General features: G+C 50.2%; 1 protein-coding gene across 1 annotated transcript in view; it reads right to left on the reverse strand.

The window, feature by feature from the left end:
- Positions 1-20,089, reverse strand: part of PELO (pelota mRNA surveillance and ribosome rescue factor) — a 260,968-nt gene that overhangs the window by 179,284 nt on the left and 61,595 nt on the right. The window contains exon 4 of the mRNA XM_078652883.1: positions 11,783-11,873. Within this exon, the coding sequence (XP_078509009.1) occupies positions 11,783-11,873 (91 nt within the window). The remainder of the gene's footprint in view (positions 1-11,782; positions 11,874-20,089) is intronic.

Here is a 20,089-nt window from a genome sequence, read left to right on the forward strand (position 1 = left end):
CCGCGTAGCGGACTTATCGCTACAGCGGCTCTTCTCCTGCTGCTGACGACATCAGCAGGGAACCCCGAGGCCACGGCCACTACGGTCGGCCACGCCCCCCACCCACGCCTCACTTCTCACATAAGTATGTGCAAATACAGGACGCGCAGCGGACGAGCGCAGCGGGCGCGCCGTTTGCGCGCCGAAGGCGCGCCTAAGGCAAGCCCGTCTGCGCCCGTCCGCGCCACATCCGTGCCGAGGGCCGGAAATTCTGCCCGGTTATCCAATCTGCAATACTCTAAACAAGACTTATGCAGACTGGATCAACACCGCTGTGACCACCCCACCAAAATGGATTTTTACAACACTGATACTATCTTTAGGTGCTCTTCTTGCAGCTTCCTCCCACCGACCATCCCATTGCCTATTACCCCTAACCTTTCGGAAAACAGCTCCCATTTAAGGCCACACGGCAATGCATCCCTTAAATGCATCTTACTTAATGTTAGGTCAATGCCTAAACATAAATACGAGATAGAAGCTCTTCTTATCGATCACAGCGCTGATATCATGTTTCTTACGGAAACCTGGGCATCTCAGGCCTCTGGCCCTGACTGGAACATCGCCACGCCCGCAGGCTACTCTGTTGAATGCCTGAATCGAACAGGATCGGTAGGTGGAGGAATAGCGATAATATATAGATCACATCTTAAAATTATCGCTTGCCCTCTACTAGACTTAGAGGCCGAAGCTATGACCTTTAAAATTAAAGATAACAATCATCTGATCTTTGAAGGAATGCTAGTCTATCGCCCCCCTGGCCCCAGAGATCCTTTTATTAAAGCTTTACATACCTTCTTAGAATCCACGTTTGATACAGTCACCTATACAATCTTAGGTGACTTTAACTACCACCTAGAAATAAATAATGACTCTGACACAGCCACTCTTCTTGATATTCTCCTCAGCTTCGATATGAAACAGCTGATTGATAAACCTACCCATTCAGCAGGGCATACCCTCGATGGGATTTTCTCCAATAGCTACTCCATTAACATTGGATCCATTAACCCTGTACCCTGGACGGATCATAACGCCATCTTTTTTAACCTACAAATAAAAAATCCGCCAACACAACGTCGTAGCTACCAACCTCCCGAAAAATCCCGCCCCTGGAAAAAACTTGACCCCAACCTTCTCGCGGAGACACTGGATAGAAATCCTCCTGACTTCGTAGGTGGCAACAGCGATGACTGGGCCTCCAACTTCACCAGTTGGATTACCGAGGCTACCAATTTGCTGGCCCCAATCGAACTAAAAAAAAACACTAAACGGCTCGTCACCGCTCAATGGTATACGGCGGAGGTTAAAACAATCAAGATTAAGTGCAGACGGGCAGAGAGATCTTGGCGCACTGATTATAGCCACGAGAAAAAATTGGAATATCTTAAAACCCTAAATGAGTATAAACTCACTATAGTTCAAGCCAAATCTGCCTATTTCACAGAGAAAATCCAAAATTCCACAAATTCCTCTAGAGAACTCTTCAAAACTGTGTCCCACCTAACTAAAACCCCTCGCGACACGGTTTTTAGTCCTGACCAGTGTTTCGTAGATGATATGGCCACCTTCTTCCAAAGGAAAGTACAGATAGTATATGACGATCTTAGGACCATGATATCCGATACACCCTCCAGTGTAGCTGAATGTACCGACAATCCTTACCCCCCTTTTTCGAACTTCTCTGTACTGGATAATCAGCGAGTCTTAGATCTACTTACTCAGATGAAATCTGGCTCCCCACTCGACCCATGTCCCCCGTACGTGCTGCACCAGATTCCTGAGACCATCGTAAACACCTTAACCCCTCTGCTCAATAAAATTATCTCTCATGGAGAGTTCCCAAAAAACTGGAAAAGGGCCTACATCAGACCCATTCTCAAAAAAGATTCCCTTGACCCCTCGGAGCCCAAACACTATCGTCCCATCTCCTGTCTGCCTTTACCTGCAAAAATCCTTGAAAAGGCTATGAACCAGGAATTGATGCAACACGCAGAGGAAGTGAAGTTATTCGATCCTTCACAACATGGCTTCAGACCCCTCCACTCTACAGAATCAGCCCTTATCATGGCTACCGAAAAAATTCGTAAAACCATGGACGAAGGTGGCCGATCGGCCCTGATCTTATTAGACCTCACAGCGGCCTTCGACACCGTAAACCACTCGGTCCTATTAAAAAGACTTGCGTCCCTAGGTTTCACTGGCCCTGCCCTGGCACTCATCACCTCCTTTCTAACCTCCCGCACCAACCAACTGATCTGGAACGAACTACAATCCGCTGAATTCTCTCTTCCGGGGGGAGTCCCACAAGGCTCGGCCCTATCACCGACGCTATTCAATTTTTACGTCACCCCCCTTGCAGCCCTGATTAGATCCTATGGTCTCCAACTGGTGTCCTACGCCGACGACACACAAATCATTGTGTCCATCTCACACTCCATTGATGCTACGGCAGAACGTTTCAGACAATGCCTTACTCAGGTGAAAAATTGGATGAGCGACAATTTTCTACGCATGAACACAGACAAAACTGAAATCATTGAGTTCGGTCACAAACCCTCCTTTTGGAATGACTTATGGTGGCCCACTGCTGCCGGAACTTGCCCTCTCCCTGTGGACAAAGTCAAAAACCTTGGTTTCTTCTTAGACAAAGATCTCTCCTGTAAAGCCCAGGTGAATCAGGTGACGTCCACCTGCTTCTACCACATCAAACTGCTTAGGAAAGTTCTACCCTACATCCCGGTCACACTAAGGAAAACGGTGATGGGAGCCCTGGTAATGTCCCGGATAGACTACTGCAACTCCCTCTATCTGGGAGCAGGGGAAAAACAGCTATCCAAACTCCAGGCAATCTAAAATGCGGCTACTAGAGCACTATTGAATCTTCCCAGACGTCACCCCACGTCTAGTGCCATCCGGGAGCTGCACTGGCTCCTGGTCAGACGTCGCATCCAATTTAAAGCCCTTTGCCTGGTTCACAGATCTTTACACGGCAAGGGACCTGACGACCTCAACAACCTCCTCCTTCGCTATGTACCTTCGCGTACTTTGAGGTCTGCCACCCTTGACCTAGTATGCCAACCCAGAATAAAGAGAGCCCGTTGGGGCGGCAAGTCCTTTTCTTTCCAGGCAGCAAAAATCTGGAACCTGCTACCCCTTTCACTCCGTGCCCAAAAATCTAAAGCAAACTTTAGAAAGGACCTAAAGACCTGGCTCTTTAACTAAACTGATCTATTCCCCTGTCCTCCCCTCCCCTTGTATCTTAGCGCCAAGACGCCACGGCATTCGTGCGCTCTACAAATATTTCAGTCAGTCAGTCAACAAGAGTCCTGTTCTGAACCTGTGTCAAACAGGGGTGACGGAGGCTGCGTGTCACTTGGAATATTGAGCTGGTCCAAAGGCACCTGGGGACATTGGTGCAGAGGGTCAACAGTGGAAGAGCCAGACCCGGATGAAGAAAGTGGCACCAGAGGCAAAGATGAAGGATGATGACACCACCGTCGACGAAGTTGTCGTCGAAGTCGCCAACGACAACAGCACAGACGTCGACAGAGCCGCCGTCCACAGAGCCGCTGTCCACAGAGCCGCCGTAGACGAGGCCGTCGTCGACTGAGCACTCGTCGACAGAGCAACTGACAACGAGGAGACCCTCTTCACAATTATCTTCTACGAAGAGCCTGATGACGACGAGAGACCCTTCTTCGACTTCAAGGCGATAGGAATCGTCGACGAGACAGTTTTAAAGCTGAGGCATGCCTTTGTCGACACAGAGGACGTCGACGCAGCCACCGTCGACGAGCCAGAAGCAGAAGTCGTCGTCACTGTCGTCGTCGACAAGCTGGAGACGGCAGATCTCGCCGTCCCGTCGACGTTTTTGCACATTTTTTGGTAGAAACATGCTTAGAAGAAGCTGTAGATGCCTGAGAGTCAGATCTCGGGGCGTAGGCGTAGCAGGAAAAGGTGGAGAAACCGCAGGAGCCTTCATGAATGAAAGTTTCTTCTTCTTCAAAAAAGGAGATGGCAATTCCTGCACACTGCTACGCTTTGAAGCGGCATTTGAGGTACCTGACACAAGGCTTTCTGCATCGGAGAGAGGTGAATCCTTGTCTTTCAACCTCTGTGACCAAAGGAGGAGATGTACCTACCTATCCTTATGGGTCTTGATGGAAAAAGTCCTGCAAATTTTACATTTGCCTACCTCATGGTCTGGATAGAAGCAGTATATACACTTCTTGTGAGGGTCCTCAGAGAAGAGCCGCAACTTCCCACAAGAAGAATAAGGTCTAAACAAAGGCTTCTTACTTGAAGACTTTGTGGAAACACTGGAAACCAGAAGAAAAGTAGAAAACTGATCAGAGCTCAGGGAGACTCCTTTCACACGACGTGCGGTAGAAAATCTGAGGATCTGAGCCTCTGAGGAGAAGGTTCTAGAGGGGTGCTTGCGCCTCATTGGCTGTAGTTTGGACTAACATAATGACATTGATATGTTATAAAGGTGTTTCTTTTTCTCCTATGTATTCCTACGTGTTAATGCTAACCTGGTACTTATAAGTATTTCTGGTTTGGAATTTGTGTGATATGTTTTTGTATACATATTTTATTGGGATTGTATTGCTATTTTATTTACCGTGGGGCTCCACTTCGACGACAGGAAATATTCAAGCATGTGAATCTATGAAAGACACCCTAATACTGGAGAAGTGTAGTATCGGTTGTGAAACGTGCCCTGCTCGGATGTTCTGCAATACTGAATGAAGCTCTGGAGGCAGAAGCCTGACTAGTGGGCCCTCTTATAGAAACAGAACTGAGAGCATGTTATCCACCCCTGAAGGACAGATCAAAAAGAAGCCAGAGAACAGGCAGGTGACCACAGTGGTGACAGGTTTAAACCTCACGCCCTGAGGAGTCATTGGAATCTAAACTTGTCTAGGTTGGAGGCAAGGAGTGGGAAGAAACATGTATATTGGGACTCAATGGAGGTAAAAGAACGAATGGGGCAAGGGGGCGGAAAGTAAAGGCCAAGGACCTAAAGGAGAATAAGCAACAAGTGACAGGAAAGGAAGGTTACAGATATTAAAAAGATTAATAGGAGGCTGTATTATCCAGTGGTTACTACTAGGATGCATCTACCCCACTCCAGCAGTAGGCTCAAAATAATTTCTGAAACAGTTATCCATGTGCTGCTACACTCACCTACCTGCAGCAATACTGGTCACCAATAGAAATTAATTCATAAAAAAAAATCTTGGGCAGCATCAAATCTGGTTCACCTCGGGATCTTTTACCCTCTACGGTGCTGTAACAACTTGACACACCCTCCCTCAAATTAATTATAGATCTTCTTAACAACAGGAAGCTATTGTTCCTCCTGAGTGGAAGCATGCTATGATTCTTCCACTCCTGAAGAAGGCCAACGCAGATCCCGCCCAACTCTCCAACTTTAGGCCCATCTCTCTACTTCCCATATACTCTAAAATTCTGGAAAAACATATCAATTTCCAACTCATAGTTTGTTGAATCCTCTACATTTCTACATGACTCTCAGTCTGGTTTTAGAGCTGGTTTCTCAACAGAGACAACTCTACTGGGTGTCACGGAAATGCTGAGACACCACATGGACATGAGGGATACAGCAGCTCTCGTACTACTCGATCTGAGCGCTGCTTTTGACACGGTGTCTCACACCGTGTTAATAAAATCCCTTCAATCCCTCGGCATCTATGGTTCAGATCTGAAATGGTTGACATCTTTTCTCACCAACCGCACATTTTTTTTTCCTCTGCTGCCACCTCCAAACTTCACTCATCCGATTTTGGAGTCCCCCAGGGCTCTATTCTTAGTCCATTGCTTTTTAGGTCTCGCCTTTTCCATTCCGCAGGAAAGGAAAATGGAGAATTCTAGTGGTCAAAATACTCGTCAAACCAAGGGTTTTTCGGTGCGGTTTTCTTCGAGTTAACGTGAAATTACGTGACCACAAGCACGCGCATTTCCCCACCTCAAGGCAATCAGCGTCCCTCCCACAGGCTTACCCAGCGTGCGCTGGCTTCCCTTCTCCTCCCCCTAATTGCTTGTTTCCACGGCCGCGCTACATGAAAGGGCTCGGCTCCCCGCCCCCTGCTTCACGGACGCTTCTCAGGCCATCTGGTTTTCTCCTCTAAGCAGGCTCGCTCCCCGCCATATCATGGGTTATATGAGTGCGCTTCTGTCTGCCTGTGACTCGTCACCCCATCTCTCCCTCTCTCCTTCTCTTCTCACCTTACCCACTCACCACTGTGTCTTCATCTCTTTCCCCTTTTTCTTTCTTTCTCATCTTGCACACTCATCTCTATCTTCATCTCTCTCTCTCGCCTTCCTCTCTTGCACTCTCTCATTACCCATGGTGCCTCATCATGCTCTCTGTCCTTAATATCTCTTGCTTCTTCACATCTGTTCCTCCCGTCTGTGATGCTCTACACTGTCTCACACACTCATCTCTGTCTTTTATTCCTGTCTTCCGCCATATCTGCCTTTTATCTCCATCTGTTCATCTGTCTCTTGTTTCTATGTCTGCCACCCTATCTGCCTCATATCTGCATCTGTCTGCTGCCCCTGTCAGAGCACTTCAAATGCTTACATTTTCCAAACATGTAAATTGAATATTTCATTCAAGGCATCTCACAGGGGTGAGACAAAAAAAGTGTGGGCATGTATATGTGCACATGCGTGCCTGCATGCATATGTGTCTAAGTGTGCACATATTCTTAGGAGTGCCTGTGTGCGTGTTCTTGTATATATGTGCATGGACATGTGTGTGTGTGTGTAAATGTATCTCCGGTTGGTAATGCTGTGTATGAATGTGCATGCTGCCTTATGTGGATGTCTGTGTGCAATCCATTACATTACATTCTAACTTAATGTGATTTGCACGATGTCCACCCAATGCTTGTTATAGACGGGAAAGGCACAGCAGAGAGCTAGCAACACAGAGGCTGTCTTGCAGCTACCAATTAAAGCGATCTGCAGCGAAACAGTTTATCATCATAGGAGGGCCTTCAAATACGTGCATTCTGGATATGCGCTGAACCAAAACCTCTCTCATATTTGATTTTATAACACATTGCTCCAACTATAATACTAATAATGTGATGCACTAAGGTGAAACACGTGTGTGTGTTACAGAAATAAACACATACTTAAATTTTCAAAAACACCTTTGCTGCAATGATTTAAAGCCCAGCGGTTTTCATGGGTCCGCACGTGGACGGACTCTTAACACCCGCGCCTCAACTTTTACACTTAATTTGTTGACTCTCCCTCCAGACAGGAATAATAAGTCTAGCCCAGGGCTTTCCTTTTAAAACGCTTGCTGTCGGGTGTTAGTGCAATTGAAATAAAACAAGACTATACTTCCCAGAATGCATTGCGTCATAAAATCAAAGTCAAGGGATTTGATATGGATAACCAAACAGTCTGGTTCCCAAGACTAAAGGGGTGACTAAGTATGGTGGCTTGTACGAGGATCAGCCTCCCTCCCACCCCCCTAATTGCTTTAACTTTCATTGCTTTGTGCTTGGCCTCAGGCCGGCATTTCTCCTCCCCTAATTATTCACTGCATTGCCGGCCGGCACATCAAAGCCTGCTGCTCCCCATGCGTCTCGTCACCCTTCCTCCCTTGTTTTGTTTGCACGGATAGGGCAGGCTCTGAGACTTTTTCTTTTGTTTCTGCCCTTATTTTCGAAATGTTGGCTTTTCTAACTATACATGTTCATCCAGCGGGAGTTCAGAAAAGATAACCGTAGTGGTAATAACCCTACATATCGGCATTTGTTTATCCTTTTGTTTCCGTTGCGTTTTTTGTTTCCAATCTGCATTTTTTTTGTTTGTTTGTTTCTCAGCTTCTCCATTGTTTTACTTATTCCGATCGGCATGTCTCTGTAATGTTTTTTTTTTTTTTTTTAATAGGCACAGGAAGAGCCGAGACTAAAACCAGTTTCCAAACTTTGCAGCTCTGGATATTACATCACATCCTCTCTCTAAATCAATCTGCATTTTTGAGGGGGAGTTTCGCAGTTTATTTCTTCTTCTGATCAGCATGTCTACATTTCTTTTTTTGTTTGCACGGATAGGGCAGGCTCTGAGACTCGAACCCTGTCCCCCAGTTTCAAAGTCGGAAACTCTAAATGTTACGCGACATCCTTTTTTCAGGCATTGCTGGGCGCAGGCATCACCCTGAATACTGTTTCATTGTGTTTGGCTTCCCAGAATGCATTGCGTCATCAAATCAAAGTCAAGGGATTTGATATGGATAACCAAACAGTCTCGTTCCCAAGACTAAAGGGGTGACTAAGTATGGTGGCTTGTACGAGGCTTGAAAAAATTATTGCAAAGAAAAGCTCAGTTCTCAGAGCGCGCTCCAAAGTGTGCTGAATAAGGTCCAGAATGTGTTTAATTTTATTTATTAGCACACAGCACCACTCCCACAGCACCACTCAGCACCACCACAGCACCACCACAGCACCACTCAGCATCACCACAGCGTCACTCAGCACCACCACAGCGTCACTCAGCACCACCACAGCGTCACTCAGCACCACCACAGCGTCACTCAGCACCACCACAGCGTCACTCAGCACCACCACAGCGTCACTCAGCACCACCACAGCGTCACTCAGCACCACCACAGCACCACTCAGCACCACTTAGCACCACCACAGCATCACTCAGCGCCACCCCAGCATCACTCAGCGCCACCCCAGCATCACTCAGCGCCACCCCAGCATCACTCAGCGCAACCCCAGCATCACTCAGCACCACCAGAGCACCACTCAGCGTCACTCAGCACCACCACAGCGTCACTCAGCACCACCACAGCATCACTCGGCACCACCACAGCACCACTCGGCACCACCACAGCACCACTCGGCACCACCACAGCACCACTCGGCACCACCACAGCACCACTCGGCACCACCACAGCACCACTCGGCACCACCACAGCACCACTCGGCACCACCACAGCACCACTCGGCACCACCACAGCACCACTCAGCACCACCACAGCTTCACTCAGCACCACCACAGCTTCACTCAGCAGCACCACAGCATCACTCAGCAGCACCACAGCATCACTCAGCAGCACCACCGCATCACTCAGCACCACCACAGCATCACTCAGCACCACCACAGCATCACTCAGCACCACCACAGCATCACTCAGCACCACCACAGCATCACTCAGCACCACCACAGCATCACTCAGCACCACCACAGCATCCCTCAGCACCAACAAAGCATCCCTCAGCACCAACACAGCACCACTCAGCACCACCACAGTACCACTCAGCACCACCACTCAGCTCAACCACAGCACCACTCAGCTCAACCACAGCATCACCCAGCGCAACCACAGCATCACCCAGCGCAACCACAGCATCACTCAGCGCAACCACAGCATCACTCAGCGCAACCACAGCATCACTCAGCGCAACCACAGCATCACTCAGCGCAACCACAGCATCACTCAGCGCAACCACAGCATCACTCAGCGCAACCACAGCATCACTCAGCGCAACCACAGCATCACTCAGCGCAACCACAGCATCACTCAGCGCAACCACAGCATCACTCAGCGCAACCACAGCATCACTCAGCGCAACCACAGCATCACTCAGCGCAACCACAGCATCACTCAGCGCAACCACAGCATCACTCAGCGCAACCACAGCATCACTCAGCGCAACCACAGCATCACTCAGCGCAACCACAGCATCACTCAGCACCACCACAGCATCACTCAGCACCACCACAGCATCACTCAGCACCACCACAGCATCACTCAGCACCACCACAGCTTCACTCAGCACCACCACAGCTTCACTAGTTCAAATATGTTCTCTCAATGTTTGAAGCTTTATTGCAAATGTCACAAAATTTTTTTAATATTTCACTTCTGTTCTTGGATTTTAGTCACTGAACATAATCTTCACAACAGTTATTTACAAAAGTTTAATCTATTGCCATTAAAAATTACAATCACTTTTATTTAAGTATTAATTATTTAAAAAAATTAAAAGCCAATGTTAATTGTAATATCAATACATCTAAGTCAAGTCAAAACAAAACATGTGACATTACAAATACTAAAAGTGTCACATATGCTAAAGTTAAAAGTATTGGCATTGTAAATCACAAAACATAAATATAAAATGTCATTTACAAAACCAATAGCTCCAACTTTCCTACTGCGAGACCTATTGGCAACGCCAGTGCTTGTTAATATTTATGTTAAACCACTGGCGATTATTGCAGGCCTTGGCCGAGCTGCACTGGCTCCCTCTGAGGCAGCGAGTGGCCTTCAAAGCCCTCTGCCTTGTTTTTAAAGCACTGCACGGAGTCGGGCCCAGACCCCTGCAAGCCATGTTTACCTGGTACATCCCCACCAGAACCCTCCGTTCAGCCTCAGCCTGCCTTGTCACAGTACCTAGATTCAACAAGGTTAGGACTGGGGGAAGATCCTTCAGAGTTGCAGCTGCAAAACTGTGGAATAGACTGCCCCTTGACATTCGCCAAATAACGCAACTCCTTCCCTTCCGAAAACGTATCAAAACCTGGCTCTTCCCCTAATTCCATTCACTTGGCTACCCGCTCTCAGTCTCCTCACTTGAGGAGAATTTTCTCCAGCGCCAGGATACCTGCAAGGTGACAGCCACGCTATACAAATGTTTTAAATAAATAATAAATAAATAAGGACGGGTGGTCTCTTTTTTCTTATGCAGATGATAACCAGCTCATCATCTCACTTTCCTCTGAGAAGGTGTCTGGTCCATCAGCTCTCCAAAATGGCCTAAGGAAAGTGGCAGCATGGATGCAAACAAACATGCTTAAACTTAACCGCGATAAGACGGAGGTTCTTATTCTGGGGAACAACAAATACCTATGGGGTCCCCAGCATTGGCCCATCGAACTGGGAACTCCACCACAGCCCACTCAACAGGTCCGCAATTTGGGCTCTGTTGTTGACGACCGGCTGTCCATGAGACAGCAAGTAGTAAAGGTAGCAGCTACCTGCTTCGCGGTATTGAAGTGGCTGAGGAACGTTTTCTGGATGCTTCCTTGCTCCACCCAGAGAACGGTGGTCCGGGCACTTGTGACCTCGAGAATAGATTATGGTAACATTCTCTATCTAGGGGCCAACAAAGATATACTGCGAAAGCTACAGGTAGTGCTGAACGCTGCAGCTAGATTACTATGCCGAATTCCCAGAGCCACTTCCATCTCCAGCCATCTACGTGATCTCCACTGGCAGAAAGAGGAAAGCCATGTCAAGTTCAAAGCTTTGAGCTCAAGCCCTGACCCAACCCTATCACCCTTCACGATTACTGCGCTCCACTACTCAGGGTAATTTTTTGGTACCCAGTGTCAGACTCTCATGGATGGGAGGTCAATCCTTTGCCTTTCTCTGCCCCATCCTGTGGAACACTCTGCCTGTATCTCTTCGACATGAAACAAATTTCGCAAACTTTCGCAAAGGTCTAAACACATGGCTATTTAACCAATATTACCATACTTTTGTTCCATCCTTCAGGCTGGCACTGGGAAACCCTTTTTGGATAGCTCTGTGCCTTATAAAAACAACGTAACATAATACCACACTGCGACAAACTCAATAGTGTGTGCCATGCTCAGCTGTCCTCTGCAGCCCCACACATCACGCAGCCACACGTGCCATATATTGGTGTATTCACAACGCTTCAGTCACACTCACCTATCCGCTCCAGCACCACACTGTCCCACTGCTTCTTGGCCAGAGTGAACTTGCGGTTGAGCTCCAGCTCAATTGTGTGGTAAGCACCCATCTGAAAATGGCACAAAGAGAACATGCGTTGATGGGACAGAGGTACAGATCATAGCTAATTGTCGCCCTCACCCTGTTTTTACTGGAAACATTATCCTTAAGGTTCCTTGTTCTAGACAAAGGCACTTACATGCAGAAGCCTCTTCCATTGCACAAATATACCCAGTGAATAGGGGTTGCAGGGCCTGTCCTCTCTCTTCAAACCTCGAGTGACTTCAGACCAGCCCCATCACTCTTGTGCCTCTAACCCTGGCTCGATCATAACTTGCTGCATGACCTCGATGAAATCAGTTATGCCCCATGTGCTCCTAATCTGGTCCCTGCCATATAGGGTATAAAACCAGATCAGTCAACAAGACCCCGTGATCCTCAACCTAACTGAGGTTTCTTGATGTACGAAGGCCGAGTCAGGCTTGGGCCAAATGTCTACCTCTTCCCCAGTCCCTTGGAACTGCTGACCAACTTCAAATCTAAAGCCAGCATCTTGGGTACTGAATACTACCTTCAGTACCTAGAGAAGTTTTGAGTTTTGGAAAGAAAGCAAGTCTGTTAAATAAATCAACAAGCATTTACAATGCAACGGTCTCGCCTTTGCAAAAGTTAGAGCTATTGGCATTGTAAATGACAACATTTTTATTTATGTGTTGGTTTTCAAAACATAAATAAATGGCATTGTCATTTACAATGCCAATAGCTTAATCTCTCGCAAATGCGAGACCTATTGGATTTGCAATGCAATAGGTCGCGTATTTACGCGAGTTTAAGCTATTGACATTGCAAATAACACATTTTATTTACGTTTCAAAAACACACACAACAAGCATATGTATGCATATATGTATATGTATGTATTTATATAGATCTGCAGATGTATATATGCTTATATATGTATGTGTGTATATATATATATATATATATATATATATATATATATATATATATATATATACACACACACACATATATATATATATATATATATATATAAATATACACACATACATATAAATGCATATGCATATATATATATATATTTATACATGTGCATATGTGTGCTCTTAGAGAGGTAGAGCGAGAGGTAGAGCGAGAGGTAGAGCGAGAGGTAGAGCGAGAGGTAAGAGGTAGAGAGTGAGTACTAGAGAGTGAGTAGTAGAGTATAGAGAGTACTAGAGAGTGAGTACTAGAGAGTGAGTAGTAGAGAGTGAGTAGTAGAGAGTGAGTAGTAGAGAGTGGATAGTAGAGAGTGGATAGTAGAGAGTGGATAGTAGAGAGTGGATAGTAGAGAGTGGATAGTAGAGAGTGGAGAGAGTAGTAGAGAGTGAGTAGTACAGAGTAGTAGAGAGTAGTAGAGACTGAGTAGTAGAGAGAGTAGAGTAGTAGAGAGTGAGTAGTAGAGTGAGTAGTAGAGAGTAGAGGGAGTAGTAGAGAGTGAGTAGTAGAGTGAGAAGTAGAGTGAGAAGTAGAGATTGAGTAGAAGAGAGCGAGTAGTACAGAGGGAGTAGAGAGTGTGTAGTAGAGTGAGTAGTAAGTAGTAGATAGTGAGTAGGGAGTAGTAGAGAGTAGTAGAGAGTAGTAGAGAGTAGTAGAGAGTAGTAGAGAGTAGTAGAGAGTAGTAGAGAGTGAGTAGTAGAGAGTGAGTAGTAGAGAGTGAGTAGTAGAGAGTGAGTAGTAGAGAGTGAGTAATAAACAGTGAGTAGTAGAGAGTGAGTTTTTGAAGCAAATAGTTTCGGTCTGAAATATGGCTGCAGCAGGATATCTCTCTCGACCGAATACCCCGAGAACAAATGCACCCAGAGAAGACAGCCCGGTGGGTTGAGTCTTGAGGGGTAACATCTCGAGGCCGGGTTTAGAGCACTAAATCCTCCCACGGAGAGTGAAATCAGCGATCTGGAGTTATTTACAGCACGCGGTACGAATGCGTGCGACAGACCGCTGCGTTATTACTCATCATTACTAGAAGTAGTAACAGTGGCGCTAATAATTACGATTATAGTATAAAATATCAAATAAGGAATAATAACATGCGTAATATACTATACATAAAAATTAAAACAGTAAACCGAATATTAATATAAATTAACGCCGGTATGAATAATAAATATAATAATATTAATAATAATAACAACAACACAAGAGAGGTAATAAAAATAAAATCAAAAACAACTCTTGTAACTGTATTGGAGGGTTATGTTTTCTTGCGCTCCGGAGGAAGGTTCACTATCTGGTATACCTGTGCGTCTCACATGTACCTCACAACATAGCGCCTTGTGCCTGGGCGGGAGGAAGGGGCGCCCAGAGGCACAGCAGGCCCCAGGACATGTTACAGAGGGGCAGACCCCGGCAGGGCAGGTTGCGTAATGTATATTGCACCTGCCAGAAGTGCCTTCCGTGGTGTATGCAAAAACTCACAGGTGAGTTGGGATCAGCGCCTCGACGCACCTCAGGGGTGAATACGCGCTTTACAAATAAAGCATCAAATATCCATGCATAAAACACATTATGGCACGACACCCGCATTGCACGTTGGTGGGGTTCAGGTCTCCGCGCAGCCTTGCTTCTCGGTCGCGACTAAACTATCAGTAGGACTTCACACGAGGGGCTTCTGAGGCAGCAATCACATCTTCGTGTACCCACATTTTGTTCTAGGAAACGCTCGCAGTTTCTTTTTTATCAATACAAATCGTATCTCATTTATGATATTTCTGTGTCTGATTTCCAGTGTTTCCAGCAAGGGATGTCGAGGCGCTGCATGAGGCACGTGAGTCAGATAAATGAGGGAGCAGATTCCCCGCTCTGGAGGAGAAAGCCCTCTAAATTCAGGAGCTGGTACTGCCTGTGGCTTCTCTCTGCACCCACGGGTCATTCCACAGCCGACCAGAGTTTCAGATCCACCGACCAACTTGCGGCAGGACTGAGATCGACAGCGGTCTCACGGCACGCGACACGTGAGGGAGGTAGGGAGGTAGGGAGGTAGGGAGGGAGGGAGGGAGGGAGTGAGGGAGTCACAGACCAGGGTCGGATTGAGATCACAATTTGGCCCGGGCACTGTCGAAAAAAGTGGCCCATATTTAAGGGGCGTGGCCCACATGCAAGGGGCGTGCCCATTCATGAAAAACCATCTGCACTGACAAGGAATGAAAGTGGGAGGATACTGTTCTTGCGCAGGACACAGGGCCAAGTTGACAATGGCCTACATGCTGAGCAACTAAAAAAAACAGCAAGGCCCCCAAAATTGTTCGAGCCCTCCAGCGCAGGAGCCCCTGAAAAGCAGGAAAGCCCCTGCTATTACGAACCAACTTAGCCCTCCCCAGACCTTCAGCTCAGGAGCACATGAACAGAGGTAAGACCCCTGTAATTAGTAAATTAATCAGTCCTCCAGGCCTCAGGGCAATGTCCTGTCAGGGGAGCACAAAACACAGCTGCTGTGTCATCCAAGGTAGCCAGGTAGCCAGGGGGAGGCGGAGGTGAAGATGGCGAGTTCCAAACATCACCTGGCCCCCACAGCGAGACCCATTCTTCCTCGCCCACTATGCCCTGAATGTGAACGGCTGTGGGCGAGGACTAATGCAAACACTGTTTCCGGGCAGTGGGCCTCAGGGGGCCGAGGTGAAAATGGCTCATAGGCCTGAGCAACACCAGGCCCCCTGGGAGGCCGATGCTTGCAAACAATCACCCCTCCCCAGCCCAGCCTCAGCGTGATTGCTTGGCAGGGCAGGGGGTGAAGGAGAGGCCACAGCTGATAATCGCTGTACGTCAGCACAGAGAGGCTGTGTTGGACCCGGCCTCATGGCGTGGTCCTACCCCTCCCGCATGGCGGGCCCAGGACGACATCGGCCCTCCATCGAGCCACGGTCGCCCCTTGGCACGACCCTACACGAGCTACCGACGAGAGCAACCACCCTGGCAAACCCCGGCTCTCCCCCCTGGAACAGGGCGTACCCTGCACGCCCCAACCCTGCCGGTCCGGCTACCACCCCAGACCACCCCTACAGCCCGACTCCATCTTGGGCACATCACGTTCCGAGCACGAGGCCTCGCCCGACTCCATCGTGGGCCCATCACGTCCCGAGCACGTGGCCTCGGCCAAGGCCCCAGCGACGCCCCGACATCGAGGCACCAAGATCCCCCCGGGTGGTAGAGTGGCCGCTCGACAGATCCAAGAGAAGGGGATTTTCGATGGCCCTCCGGTCGTCCCTGGACGCCTGGTATCGATCGCCCTCCGGCCTCCCTGGGCGCCGGCTCCACCCCCCTGCTGGGTGTCTGGACACCACCATCCGGGCCCCTCTGACCCCCAGGCGCGAGGGTCCGGACATCAAAGGACTCCAGTCCTATATCTGGGCCAGCCCTGGAGTAGGACGCCAGTTGTATCCTGGAGTCGAGAGCCCTGCTGACGCTGTCGCGGCTGACCCCGAGACGAACTCATTCCCCTGTAACCTGCACCCATCTTTGGAGCCTGCTGGCGCTGCCGCGGTCCATCTTCGCTGAACCATCCTCGGAGCCTGCTGGCGCTGCCGCGGTCCATATTCGCTGAACCATCTTTGGAGCCTGCTGGCGCTGCCGCGGTCCATATTCGCTGAACCATCTTTGGAGCCTGCTGGCGCTGCCGCGGTCCATCTTCGCTGTACCATCCTTGGCGCCTGCTGGCGCTGCCGCGGTCCATATTCACTGAACCATCCTTGGAGCCTGCTGGCACTGCCGCGGCTCGACTGCTCGGAACCCCCCGGCTCGAGGATTGAGAGCTGTGCGAAGGGTATCCCTTCCTTCACCAGTATTAAGACTGTCCCGCTTCTCTGTCCCTTAATTACGAGACTTTACAGATCCCTCGATCTGCCTGTACATATCGCTGAAGACAAGCAACCTTTATTCTTGATAAAGCCTAAGAACTTATCCTCTTGTGTGGTGTCCATTTGTAGTGGTGTGATTACTCTGCTGTACGATCCTAGGAGAGGACCCTCACCCAGGAGGCCTCTCGCTAACGCTCGGCTACTTCTAGACAGAGGGGGGGATCTAGGGGTGGTCAGTCAGACATCTTCTGCCTTCCCCGGGATCGCCTTTCTAACATTGGTGGCAGGCGGTGCGATCCGAGCCAACGCAAATCGTACAGAGTGATTCAACCACTACCGAGAAAAACACACCGCGAGCATGACTACTCAAGAAACAAGACCGACTGCAGAATTCCAGAAAGAGAAAATGGAAGAGTACAGTCATAAGGAGTTGAAACAATTCTGCAAAGATCTAGGCATCGCTACCACTGGCCTAAGCACCAAGGAAGACTTTAAATCGGCCCTACAAGCATGGGTGGAAGCCGGAGACACGCCACCCCAGAATGAAGATAACCAGGGCCCGAACGGACGCCCGGAGACCAACACGACCCCAGCGGGGGAAAGACCCGCAAACCTAGACACAGGCCTCTCCCACGAAGACGCCCTAGAACGAGAAAGGAACCGGCTCCACGAATTGGAGCTCGCTCGACTCCGGCAAGACGGAGAACTACAGCTGGCGGAAAGAAAAATAGCACTAGAACAACGACGACTGGAAGGAGACCTGGAAGAAAAACGTAGACAAAGAGACCTCGAAGAAAAGAGACTCACATTCGAGCATGAGCGTGGCTTAAAGGAACTAGAAATCAAGGCCAAAGCGAACGAGGCCAGCGCCTCAGGGGGCAAGGCCTTGCCCCCTCCTGTGGACACGAAGGTGCACATACCCAAGGATGTCGTCAAAGAGTACTATAAGAACGACGACATCCAACAGTGGTTCAAAGCCTACGAAGTAGCCATGACCGCCCATCGAGTACCCTTCAAGGACTGGGGCGCCGGCCTGTGGGGGAAGTTCATCAACGAAGGGCGGGACACCCTGCTAGAGCTCCCGGATGCCGAGATGACCTCATACGAACACATGAAAACCGCCCTCCTCACTCGCTACGGACTCACCCCCGAAATGTACCGGCAGCGATTCAGAGACTGTAAAAAAATCCCCGGTACCACCTGGGTGGAATACGTGAACTTTTATAGCAGAGCCTTCGAGGGGTGGATCAAAGGCAGTCAGGTCACCACCTACCAGCAGTTGGTCGACCTCATTATATGGGAACACCTTTCCAACAACTGCTTCATCGAACTCCGGCAGCATCTCCTCGACAGCAAATTGACAGAGCCACGAAAACTCGCTGTCGAGGCTGATAGATGGGTGAGCACCCGAGTCCCCCGGAGCCCGATGGGAGACTACGGCCGGGGATCCCCGGGGAACTACCGACCACGAGGCGGCGGAGGAGGTCAGAACAGGGGCCGAGACACCCCCACGGGGTCCTCCCCGACCTCCACTTCGCCAGCCCTGGGCCGAAGGGGGGCGCTCCAGCACGACCGGGGCCCCGCCCGAACGTTACTTGCCACAGATGCCAGCGGCCGGGTCACTATGCTAATGACCCTCTCTGCCCGATGAACCAGCGACCCGGCACCACCAGTCCTCCAAACCGACAGATCGCGGCCGCCGCCCTGGGAGAAGAAAGAGGCGAAGAAGAGGACGACGACCCCGAGCAGACCGAGTGGGAGCCCGCCGCTATGTCCTTGGTGTGCCTGGGCGAAAGAGACATGATCCCCCGAGCCCCGACCCCAGTCAACACCCAGAAGTACCGCCAATGGGTCACCATTAATGGAACCGGGCCGAAGCCCTCCGTGACACTGGAGCCAGCGTGACGGCGGTCCGCTGCCATTTGGTAACCCCTGAACAAATCCTACCCAACGTCCTGTGCCCAGTACGGTCGGCGGACAACTCCGAGAGCTTGTGCCAGATGGCACGTATCCCCTTCGAATGGGGAGGGGTGTCGGGCATGCTGAAGGTGACCGTCCGGGACGATGCCCCTGTGGACTGCCTCCTCGGGAACGACCTGGAAAGTTCCCCCTGGGCCCACGTCGAGCGGAGAGAGCATCTGGGGATGCTAGGCCTACCCGAGTGGGTCTGTGCAACCACTCGATCCATGACCGCCTGGGCCTCCGCCCCGAACGAAGACACCCCGCCTGAAGAACTGGAGTGGCCCGCACCTCCGCCGCCCGCCGTCTCCGAGGACGTCGACCTGGGTCCCGGGCCCCAGGGACCCGGCCCTGAAGACATCACCGAGCTCGGCCACCTTCCCGAACTAGCCCAAAGGCGCCAAGAAGGTGGCCCCACCCGTGAGCAGTTCCGGCAGGAACAGAGGACATGTCCCTCCCTCGAGGGAATCCGACAACAAGCCGCCACTCAAGCCGCCGGAGACGCCTCGGGGTCCCACTGGGTCTATTGGGACCACGATCTCCTATACAGCGAGCAGAAGATTGCCGAACTGGGAGCCAGCCGGGTGCTGGTCGTCCCCCTCCGATTCAGAGACTTCCTCTTGAACCTGGCACATGACGTGCCTCTCGCCGGGCACCTGGGGCAGGACAAAACATACAGCCGCCTGGTGACCAATTTTTACTGGCCGAAAATGCGCAACGATGTAAGCAACCACTGCAGAACCTGTCCGACTTGTCAAGCCAGCGGGAAGAGCGGGGCGAAAGTCAAAGCCCCGCTCCAACCGTTTCCCGTGGTAACCACCCCCTTCGAGCGGGTGGGGATCGACATAGTGGGGCCCCTGGACCCCCGCACCTCTCAGGGACACCGCTTCATCCTCGTGGACCATGCCACCCGCTATCCCGAAGCCATCCCCCTCCGAACTATCACGGCCCCCGTGGTGGGCCGAGCGCTAATGGGGATCTTTTCCAGAGTCGGATTCCCCCGAGAGGTCGTGAGTGATCGGGGCACAAACTTTATATCTAAGTATATGCGGTCCCTGTGGCAACAGTGCGGGGTCACATATAAGTTCACCACCCCGTATCACCCCCAAGGAAATGGACTGGTAGAGCGGTTTAACCGAACACTGAAGGGGATGATCAAGGGCCTAGAAGAACCGCTACGACGCAGATGGGATGTCCTGCTGCCCTGCCTCCTGTTTGCCTATCGAGAGGTGCCCCAGAAGTCCCTGGGGTTCAGCCCCTTCGAACTATTGTATGGGCATCCTGTCCGAGGTCCCCTCAGCCTGGTCAAAGAGGGCTGGGAGACGGCCGTCCGAGATGCCCCACCGGATGTCTACCGGTACCTCCTGACCCTCCGCAACCAGACTCGGAAGTTCCGGGAACTTGCCGAGGCCAACCTTGAGGCCAGTCAGGAGGAGATGAAACGCTGGTATGACCAGAACGCCTCGTCCATCGA

The sequence above is a fragment of the Lissotriton helveticus genome, chromosome 7 (assembly GCF_964261635.1).
Source record: "Lissotriton helveticus chromosome 7, aLisHel1.1, whole genome shotgun sequence".
Classification (NCBI taxonomy): domain Eukaryota; kingdom Metazoa; phylum Chordata; class Amphibia; order Caudata; family Salamandridae; genus Lissotriton; species Lissotriton helveticus.